We start from the raw sequence: 10470 nt of genomic DNA, 5'->3' as shown, positions 1-10470 counted from the left end.
CCTAATTTTCTTTGTAGTTTTAGAGAAAAATTTTTGGTTATGATCATGAGTTAGTTATATATAGCCAGGAAAATCAATAAAGCTATTTCCATTCTTTAAAGAAGAGAAAAAGTTGGGCTAGATAATTTGTGTGGTTGTGATCTCAACCACATACAACTGTTCAGAGAAGGACACCAGAAGGAAATACTGCAATGGCGAGCCCCACTGTTTCCTCCGTGCCTTCACACTGGTGTGTTTACTTGCTAAGAATCTATTTTTTCCAGAGGTAGAAAAGAGAAAAGCTGGGATGCTTAGACTAACGTTGTGTTAATAGTGACTGTCTTTGGCTAAGGGCGCTTACAGAGATTGCTCTATTACTTTAAAAAAAAATTATTGCTATGTATTGTGGTAAAACATACATGGCATGGGCCGGGCGTGGTAGCTCACGCCTGTAATCCCAGCACTTTGGGAGACAGGCAGGTGGATCACTTGAGGTCAGGAGTTCAAGACCAGCCTCGCCAATATGGCAAAACTCTGTCTCTACTAAAAACATCCAAAAATTAGCTGGGCAAGGTGGCGCATGCCTGTAATCCCAGCTACTCAGGGGGCAGAAGAATCGCTTGAACCCAGGAGGAGAGGACTGCAGTGAGCCAAGATCGGCCTGGGTGACAGTGCAATGGCATGATCTTGGCTCACTGCAACCTCCACCTCCCAGGTTCAAGCGATTCTCCTGCCTCAGCCTCCCAAGTAGCTGAGATTACAGGTGTGCGCCACCACGCTGGCTAATTTTTGTATTTTTAATAGAGAGAGGTTTCGCCAGGTTGGCCAGGTTGGTCTCAAACTCCTGACTTCAGGTGATCCACCTGCCTTTGCCTCCCAAAATGCTGGGATTACAGGCGCGAGCCACTGTGTCCAGCCTTGCAATTAAATATTAATGAAGGAAGTGGCCGGGTGTGGAGCCTCACGCCTGTAATCCCAGCACTTTGGGAGGCCGAGGCGGGTGGATCACGAGGTCAGGTGATCGAGACCATCCTGGGTAACATGGTGAAACCCCGTTTCTACTAAAAATACAAAAAATTAGCCAGGTGGCCAGGTGTGGTGGCTCACACCTGTAATCCCAGCACTTTGAGAGGCCGAGACGGGCGGATCACGAGGTCAGGAGATCGAGACCATCCTGGCTAACATGGTGAAACCCCGTCTCAGCCTGGGTAAAAAAATGTGGCTGCAAAACCAGCCGGGCTTAGGTGGGCGGGTGCCTGTAGTCTCAGCTACTTGGGAGGCTGAGGCAGGAGAATGGCATGAACCTGGGAGGCAGAGCTTGTGGTGCAGCTGAGATCCAGCCACTGCACTCCAGCCTGGGCGCCAGAGCTGGTGACTCCGGCCCCGCAAAAAAAAAAAAAAAAAAAAGCCGGGCACGGTGGCTCAAGCCTGTAATCCCAGCACTTTGGGAGGCCAGACGGGCAGATCACGCAGGTTTGCAGACTGAGACCATCCTGGCTAACACGGTGAAACCCCCGCTCTCTACTAAAATACAAAAAACTAGCCGGGGAGGTGGCGGCGCTCGTAGTCCCAGCTACCGGGAGGCTGAGGCAGGAGAATGGCGTGGAACCCGGGAGGCAGAGCTTGCAGTGAGTCGGCAGATCCAGCCACTGCACCTGGTAGCCTGGTTTCCACAGAGCGCAGACTCACCCCAAAAAAAAAAATTAGCCAGGCATGGTGGCAGTGCCTATCCCAGCTACTCGGGAGGCTGAGGCTGGAGAATGGCGCGGAACCTGGGAGGCAGAAGCGGCAGCAGAGATCGTGCCACTGTACTCCAGCCTGGGGGACAGAGTGAGACTCCATCTCAAAAAAAAAAAAAAAAATTAATGAAGGAAGTAATATAGTCTAGCTTTCCTGTCTGAATTTGATCCACTGTTTTAGAGATCCATCCAAGAAAGTAACACTTTCCCAAGATTTTGAGACATTTCTCAAAACCTGGAGTAGAGGTCCTCACTGCTTATTATCCAAAAGGATTGAAAATGAGAACTGCAGCCCCAGAGCCGGTTAGAAAGCTGGCAATTAGGGGCCCAGGTGCTGCTGAGTCCCAGCGGGCTTTCCATGCCACCAGTCACCCTCCCAGCATGGGCTGAGCTGAGCTGGGACAGAACTTCCACCTTCCGCTCACCTCCATTTCTAGCCAGTCCAAGTCCCAAAACCTCAAAAATAGGGAAGCCAACAGCGCAGCCTTCAGTCTGTGGCCAGAGGCCCAAGACCCCTGGCCAGCCACTGGCATAGGTCCAAGAGTCCAAAAGCTGAAGAACTTGGAGTCTGACATTTGAGGGCAGGAAGCATCCAGCAGGGGAGAAAGATGAAAGCCAGAAGACTCAGCAAGTATAGTCCTTCCATACTCTTCTGTCTGCTTTTATTCTAGCCGAGCTGGCAGCAGATTAGATGGTGCCTACCTAGACTGAGGGTGGGTCTGCCTCTCCCAGTCCTCTGACTCAAATGTTAATCTCCTTTGGCAACACCCTCACAGACACACCCAGGAACAATACTTTATATTCTTCAATCCAATCAAGTTGACACTCAATATTAACCATCACAGCCACTGACTGGGATCTGGACAGCAAATGTGCAAGCATGATCTGTGCCCCTCAGGGCTGGCCATGGGCATCATGCAGTCCTCTTTGTTCTCTGCTCTCCCGCTGGCCAGGAGCATGCAGAAGAGGGGAAGGACAGTTTCAGAAGCTGGGGAGGACAGTTTCTAGAAAGATAGACTTGCCACTTGTGCCCAGTGCTGCACTATTAGCCGGCAGGCTTGAGCTCCACTTCCATAACAGACACCGTAGCATGTTGTCTTGCATATTGAGAGTGGATTCCATGTTACAGCAGAGAAGGAGGCCTCCCAGTGAGCAGGTGGCCAGCAGAGAGGCCTGTGATCAGGAAGAGTGGCAGGATGGGTGGGTCAGTGGTTCTAGCTGCTGGTAAAATTACCCTACACAGGCTGGGTGCGGTGGCTGCTCACGCCTAGTAGTCCCAGCACTTTGGGAGGCCGAAGCTGGCTAATCAGTTCCTTGAGTCCAGGAGTTCGAGATCAGCCTGGGCAACATGGTCAAACTCCTTCCCTACAAAAACTACAAAAATTAGCTGGTGTGGAGGTGCATGCCTGTGGTCCCAGCTACTCGGGAGGCAGAGTTGGGAGGATCGCTAGAGTCCAGGAGGCCGAGGTTATGGTGAGCCATGATCGCACCACTGCAGGAGGTCAGTGTGAGGCTGGTGTCAGGGGAGGTGATGTGGACGGCTCTGAGGGAGACGAGATCGTGTGAATTGCTGGTGAAGTTACCCTTGCAGGGGTATGTTTGGCCAACCATGCCTGTGGTGGGGGAGGCACTGAGGCTGGGGCTGGTGATGTTGAATGCTGAAATTTTATCCCTAGTGTGCTTGCATTAGGAGGTGAGGCCTTTGGAAGGTAATTAGGGCCCTTATAAAAGTGCTTGAGGTTGGCCAGGTGTGGTGGCTTTGGGAGGCCAAGGCAGGAGGATTGCTTGAGCCCAGGAGTTTGAGACTAGTTTGGGTAACAAGGTGAAACCCCATCTCTACCAAAAATTAGTTGGGCGTGGTGGCGCATGCCTGTAGTCCCACTACTGGGGAGGTTGAGGCGGGAGGCTGCAGTGAGCCATGATTGCACCACTGCACTCCAGCCTGGGCGACAGAGCAGGACCGTATCTCAAAAAAACAAAAAAGAAAGAAAGAAAGAAAAAAAGAAAAAAAAAAGATGTGTATGAGGGAGCTGGCTGACTCTTCTATCCCTTTCGTCCCTTCGCCAATGAGAGGAAGAGGGCCCTCAGCAGACACCAAATGCCAGTGCCTGGATCTTGGACTTCCCAGGCTCCAGAACCATGAGAAATAAATGTTCACTGTTTTTACAGTACCCAGACTGGCATTTGGTTGAAGCAGCAAAAACTGGCAAAGGCAGACAGTGACCTTCCAGGGAGTCACCGTCTCCTAGGGTGCTTGTGTGGCCAGCCATCCACCTTGGGAAGTCCCTGCCTGGCCTCAGAGGCCTCCACCCTCCCCACCCACAGAGGACTTGTTGCCCAGGCAGCCTGCAGCTTCCTGCTGGACCGAGCAGGACAGGGGCCTGGAATCGCTGGTGGGTACACACGGCCTCAGGACGGCACCGAAGGAGGGGGATCTGTGTAGCACCCCGTGTCGGGGGTTGGGGACTGAAGGGCCTTAGTTCCAGGGTCCCCCACAGGCCTGGAAGCTTTCGAGGGAGCACGTGTGAAAGAGAATAAGCAGGTAACCTGGGCCTGCACCCTCCTCCAAGCAGCAGGTCACAGAGCAGCTCCCTCCCTACAGGCTCCCACAGGGAAACCCGAGAGTGACCCATGGGAGGTGCTGCACGCAAGCCTTGGACACACCTGGTGCCCAAGGAGCAGATGCCAGCTTTTACGATTGTTCTTAGGCAGCCGTGTCACAGCGGAAATCGCAGGCTCAGCCTGATCCAGTTGGCTGATGTTCTATTTGTCCTGCCTATGTATTTCCTAAAATTTCTTACTTAGTTGCCAACACTTAAAGACTTCAGAGTTCACATAACAATCTAGCTTTCTGACCTCTCTGGAAGAACGGGACGCCTGGCACCTGGGCCCCCATCTCTACTTGGTGGCAGTCGGCTGAGCCCCTCTGGATGGAACACAGGCTCCCTGGTTTGCCACATTCCCTACCACTCCTTACTGGCCCCCACCTCCGAGTTTGGGGTTCCTGCTCCGACCTGAGCTCTGTCAGTCAGTGCCCTCCAGCTGCACTCTAAACCCGCTTGGGCTACCTGGTGGAATCTTCCGACCCACAGGCCCACCCAAGCTGGTCTGCTGGTTACATATACATGCAGCCCCTCGAGGGGTGGGGTCCCAGTGTAATTATATTTGGATTTGGCTTGGCCAGTAACAGGCCCATAAATGTTACCTCATGTGGTGGAGAAAAGTTTATGATTTTAACATGTGGCACCAGGATTCCTCAGAGGGGCAGAGCTGCCTTGTTTGAAGGATTTGGTGATCAGGGCTTGGGGTAGGAGGGGGCCCCAGGGTTTGGAGGTACAGATGTTAGCCCTGTAGGAGCTTGTCTTCCATGAGAGAGGGATTTGTCTTGTTTCTGGAGAAGAGTAGACAGGAAAAAAAGGAGAGAGAAGACAGAGGAGAGGACGGGGCCAGGTGAGCCCCAGCAGCCTCATGGCCAAGGTGGAGTGGTCGGAGGCCGCGACAGAAAAGGGCCCGCCAAGCCATTTCTGTCATGGGGACGGAAACCCTCCTCTCCTCCCTCCAGGGGCCTTTGGGACACCCTGCTCTGCTCACTACTGTGCTGGGAGAGCGAGATTTCTGGGGAATGCGGTGAGGGCTGGGCCCCAGTGTGAAGCTGGCCTGGGCTGTCCAGGGTGACCCACACCAGAAGCAGACGGCTGAGGCCATGAGACCCAGAGTCCCAGGTCCTGGCTTGGGATGTCCAGAGACTGTGTAATTAAGGGTGAAAGGTGGGGGAGGTGGGCAGTCCATTTTACTAACAACTTGAGGAACAGGGAAGCCCCAATTGATGTCTGGTTATGACAAAATGGAGCCAGGTTTTCAGAAGGAGACAGACTCAAGTGCCGAAAGGGGAAAAAGATCTCTGAGCTTATATAAAACAGCCAAGCTGCCAGTTTATTTTGGGCTTCTAGTGGTTTGGGCTGACCAGGCTTGGTGGAGTCTGGGGACCTGCCTCAGGGATTGGCCCCCTGGCCTGGGACCAGGGGTTCTGGGGGCCTGGCTCAATCCAGGGCCTCAGTGGTGGCACATAGCAGGCCAGCCAGAAGAGCCAGGCCCAGCGCAGCCACGGCGACCAGTGCCACGTCCCACAGGACCCCTGAGCGCACCCAGGACGCCTGCAGCTGCCAGCCGCAGCTGCCCAGCTGGTAGCCTGTCAGCTGGCCCAGCGGGCCATGGGCAGCGAGGCTGGGGCTGGCGCAGCGGACCTGCAGCAGGGCCTCGGGTGTGCGGTCCTCCAGCCAGAGGCGCAGATAGGTGAGGCTGCAGTCACAGTGCCACGGGTTCTGCGTCACATCGAGGGTCTGCAGCTGGGGCAGGTGGTCGAAGGCTCCCGGGGGCACGGACTGAAGGCTGTTGTTGGCCAGCAGGAGGTGGCGGGTGCGGGCTGGCAGGGCAGGCAGGGCCGTGAGCCCGCGGCCCCTGCAGTCCACCCACAGCCCCATGGTTTCCAGGGCGCGGCATGTGCATGGGATAGGGCAGTCCTTGGTGGCCTCTGCTGTGGCCCAGAGCAGGAACAGGGCTTCCCAGGCAGGCATGGGACAGGCTGGGCTGCAGAGAGAGGAGCTGTGAGGGAGGGCCTGGCAGCTGACCCATCCTCAGGGATGGCAAGCACCGGGGATGCAGTGGAGCCTGACATGGCGCACTCACCTCCCTTCTCGGGTCTCAGCCTTCTCCTCAGGGAAACAGGCTGGTGACTGGGGAAGGTACAGCGTGCCCAACCCAGGCCTGGCTGACCCTCTCTGGACACCGTTGAAGGCAGGGTGGTGAGGGCAGCTGTGGATTGGGGTAAATTTGTTTTTGGGAAGGGGAAGGGACTTCCTGGCCCCTAGCAGAGACCCCATCCCCTACTTGGGGATGAGAGGAGCAGATGGCTGCTAAATGAGTCCCAGCCCAGGACCACAGACACCAGAGACTAGGAAAGAGCCTTGGAGGGGCCTCCAGGCTGTGCCCCCGCCAGCTAAGTGAGCTGTTACCTGATTCCCAGATGCAGAAGACAGTGGGATGGGGACACTGACTGGAGCAGGGAGGGGAACCCAGTGGGGCCCCATTTGGAAAGTCACTCATCTGGGCTAACACTGACTTGGGGAAACTGAGGCCCACAGAGGGAAAGCAACGTGCCCAGGGCCACCTGGTGTGGTGTCAGAGGCCAGACTCACACTCAGGTCTCAGGAACCGTGGCTCTCTGTTTGGTTCTTCCCCACAGGCGTTTCCCCTCCACAAGCCGAGCTCCCCCCACCCACAGCAGGTTTCCAGTGAATAAGTGTCAAATCAACTCATTAATCTTGACTCAGCCAAGGAGATGATGTCTCAGAGAGAATGTCCCACCCAACCCTGTCTTGTTAAGGGGACAGGAGTTGACCTCCTCTCTCCCTGTGGGAGGCCATGTTGGGTAATACAGAGGGCCACTTACCTGTGAAGCCTTCGGTTGGGCACTCCCGCGTGGCCTGAAAGGTCCTGGCTGAGGTCTGGGTGGCAACTCTATGGGATGCAGCTGAGGTGGCCCCTGCGGAAGCGGGTGGAAGGAAGTGATGAAAATAGCCTGGCTTATCCCCCCAGTGCAGCCGTGGGGCCTATTTCCAGAGGCTGCAGGCCCTCAGGGGCCCGCGCTTTGGGCACAAAACCACATCTCAACCCCGGTTTATGAAGGGTGTCCCACTGTGCCGCCAGTGCTGCGACCGGCTTTGGGATCAGGTCTGTGGAGGACTGAGGTGGCCCCTCGCCTGCTCCCAGAAGGTGGAGAACTAGGAGACCCCCGAGAAACGTGGCTATGCTAGATGTTTCTCCGAACCTCAGTTTTCCTCATCTGTAAAGTGGGAGCAGTGACCCCGTCCTGCCTGCCTCACAGAGGTATGGGCTGGGCAGCTCTCACTGGCTGAGAACACCATGGTGGGGAGAGTGACTTCATTTTTGTTTGTTTTTTTGTTTTTTTTTTTGAGATGGAGTCTCGCTCTGTTGCCCGGGCTGGAGTACAGTGGCCGGATCTCAGCTCACTGCAAGCTCCTCCTCTCGGGTTCACGCCATTCTCCTGCCTCAGCCTCCCGAGTAGCTGGGACTACAGGCACCTGCCACTTCGCCCGGCTAGTTTTTTGTATTTTTTAGTAGAGACGGGGTTTCACCGTATTAGCCAGGATGGTCTCGATCTCCTGACCTCATGATCCGCCCGTCTCGGCCTCCCAAAGTGCTGGGATTACAGGCTTGAGCCACCGCGCCCGGCCCGAGTGACTTCATTTTTAACTCTCCCCTCTCTTCTTGGTGCCATGGTTTTTAGCTCCTGCCTAGTGCTTCCCCATCCCTCTTTCTGACAAACAGCTGCAGGCCTGGGAAGCAGAGCTTCTACCAAGCGTGAGTCTCTAGCTAGAATTTTGGCCTATGGTTTGAACATTTGCAGTACATTTCCTTCTAGAGCACATTCTACTTAGGGGAGGGACACCATTTTCCATTTATGCTAGTGACATAAAGCTTCCTATAAAACATAAGTGTAGTTTGGGATGGAGAATTGCTTGAACCCGGGAGGCAGAGGTTGCAGTGAGCTGAGACTATACCACTGCACTCCAGCCTGGGCGACAGAGTGAGACTCCGTATTAATAAATAAATAAAATAAGGTCAAAACACAGAAGTTACAGAAGCCTGGCAGGAAAAGCCAAGGACAAAAGGCTGACGGAAGTTTTAAATGCACTTCATTGACACGCTGGACCCTCGGGAATATTCCTCGGCCCTACAGCAGGGGGGTGTCTGTTCTTATTTTGGTCCCACACCCTTCTCAGGCCAGCCTCCCTCCTCCTGCATGGCCAAGCAGGCTGAGTCCTTCCCCAGGAGGCCTCCTGTTCTCTCCCCCGCCCCCAGTTCTGCTCTTGGGGCAGGAGTTGGGTGTTCACCCTCCTGGGAGGCCCTGAGAGGCTGCCAGGCCCTAGCTCTGCTTCCCCCACCCACTGATCCTGGGCTCAGAGAAGGGTGGAGAAGGTGCTGTTCCCCCACTGAAGTCACACCTGCTTGGCGGCCTGGTTGCTCCTGGGGGTCCCCTGGTGTGTGCTCAGTGGGGACTCTGACTGGACCCTGGACCCTGGAGAGGAGCCTCAGCCTGTCAGGGCCTTCCCTCCCTCCCCATGGAGCCCTGGCATGTTCCGCCTCCTCTGCCCTGCACACATTCACCAGTGAGCCCCATGCAGGTGGGTAAGGGGTTCTGGAGTGAGTGGGGGCGCTGAAGCCGCCAGGCCAGGTGTCCTGAGTAGGGCTGGTGGGGCCCGTGCCCTCCTTCCTCTTGAGCCTCTGAGATTTCCTTATTTTCAGCATGTACAACTTAAAACGAAAAACTACATCAACATAGAGGGGTTTCGTGAATTTAAAAAACTACATAAATAATAAATAAATGATTTTCATTGTGGGAAATTAGAATATTCAGATGAACAGGAAGAAGAAAATAAAAATTTCCCCCCCATCCCAACATCAGGCAAGACTGTCTTTTTTTCCCATGTGTACTTACCCATATGGGTAAATACACTCCCATCTGTCCAAGAGGGACAGGATAATGCAGGAACTGGATCTGCGAACAGCCTGGATGAGCCTGCGAGTGGATTCTCCCAGAGCCTCCAGAGAGGAATGCAGCCCTGCCAGGTGAGCCCTGTTGTGGGGGCTCACCTGCCCTGCATCACCTTGATTTCCACCTACAAGGGATGCAGGGCAGGTGAGCCCCCACAACAGAGCTTAGCCGCTGAGGGCTCTTGGCTTGGGCCAGGATAGAAGTCAAAGAGCCAGTGGTGAAGAAAGCCGCTTTATATTCATTACATGTAATTTAAGGGGCAGGTTATTTAGAACTTTCTAGAAAAGGGGTGGTGCGTTTCCAGAACCCTGTAACTTTCAGGTTGTTGCCATGGCATGTTGCCATGGCATTGGTAAACTACCATGGTGTGGGTAGGGGATGTCTATGTTAGAGAGCAGTGAGGACAACTAGTGGTTGCTTTTGTCCCCATCTGCTGGTTTCTGGTTTCTGCCAGCTTCTTCACTACACCTTGTTTCAACCAGATCCTGCTGCCGTCAGCAGGATGGTGACTAGGGGTCCTGACAAGTGCTCAGAAAACAGGTCCTGCTGATCTACCTCAGGAGGGCTGGAAGAAAAGAGCCCACAGGAGCTGCGTGATAAAGAGTGAGAAAATAAATGTGTGATGTATGAAGCCTCTTGTGACAGCAGCAACAGGGACCAAGGCGAAGGCCAAGCCCCGCTCTCGTGCTCTGAGTTCTCCCCTCTTCACCATTCCAGGACATTGCCCCATCAGGTGCCCCTTCCTCTGCATCATCAGTTTCTCCTTCACTGGGTCATTCCATCAGGTTAGGAGCAGCCAGGCTGGGCGTGGTGGCTCACGCCTGTAATCCCAGCACTTTGGGATGCTGAGGTGGGCGGATCACTTTAGGTTGTGGGTTCGAGACCAGCCTGACCAACATGGAGAAACACTGTCTCTACTAAAAATATAAAATTAGCTGGGGGTGGTGACGCATGCCTGTAATCCCAGCTACTTGGGAGGTGGAGGCAGGAGAATCACTTGAATCCAGGAAGCAGAGGTTGTGGTCAGCCAAGATCGCGCCATTGCACTCCAGACTGGGTAACAAGAACAAAACTCCATCTCAAAAAAAACAAAAAACAAAAAAACAAAAAAACAAAAAAAGCAGCCTATAATACTGCCCTTTTGAAAAATCCTGCCTTAATTTTTCTGCTTCTCTC

General features: G+C 54.2%; 1 protein-coding gene across 2 annotated transcripts; it reads right to left on the bottom strand.

Annotated features, from left to right (window-relative positions):
• Window positions 1–5620: 5620 nt before the first annotated feature.
• Window positions 5621–10176, bottom strand: GP9 (glycoprotein IX platelet). Of its 2 annotated transcripts, XM_021922699.2 has the most exons (4): window positions 9238–10175; window positions 7168–7260; window positions 6405–6530; window positions 5621–6305 (listed from the first exon to the last, which is right to left on the bottom strand). In XM_021922699.2, exon 4 carries the CDS (start codon window positions 6290–6292, stop codon window positions 5759–5761), a length of 534 nt encoding a protein of 177 aa, XP_021778391.1. In that variant the 5' UTR covers window positions 6293–6305; window positions 6405–6530; window positions 7168–7260; window positions 9238–10175; the 3' UTR covers window positions 5621–5758. The 2 variants fall into 2 exon arrangements, with proteins under 2 accessions (XP_021778391.1, XP_009179604.1); XM_009181340.3 differs by lacking the exon at window positions 6405–6530 and having other exon boundaries at window positions 9238–10176.
• Between the last annotated feature and the right edge of the window lie 294 nt (window positions 10177–10470).

Source organism: Papio anubis, chromosome 2, assembly GCF_008728515.1.
Source record: "Papio anubis isolate 15944 chromosome 2, Panubis1.0, whole genome shotgun sequence".
NCBI classification, from domain to species: Eukaryota; Metazoa; Chordata; class Mammalia; order Primates; family Cercopithecidae; genus Papio; species Papio anubis.
This window is presented reverse-complemented; position numbering and strand designations above follow the sequence as displayed.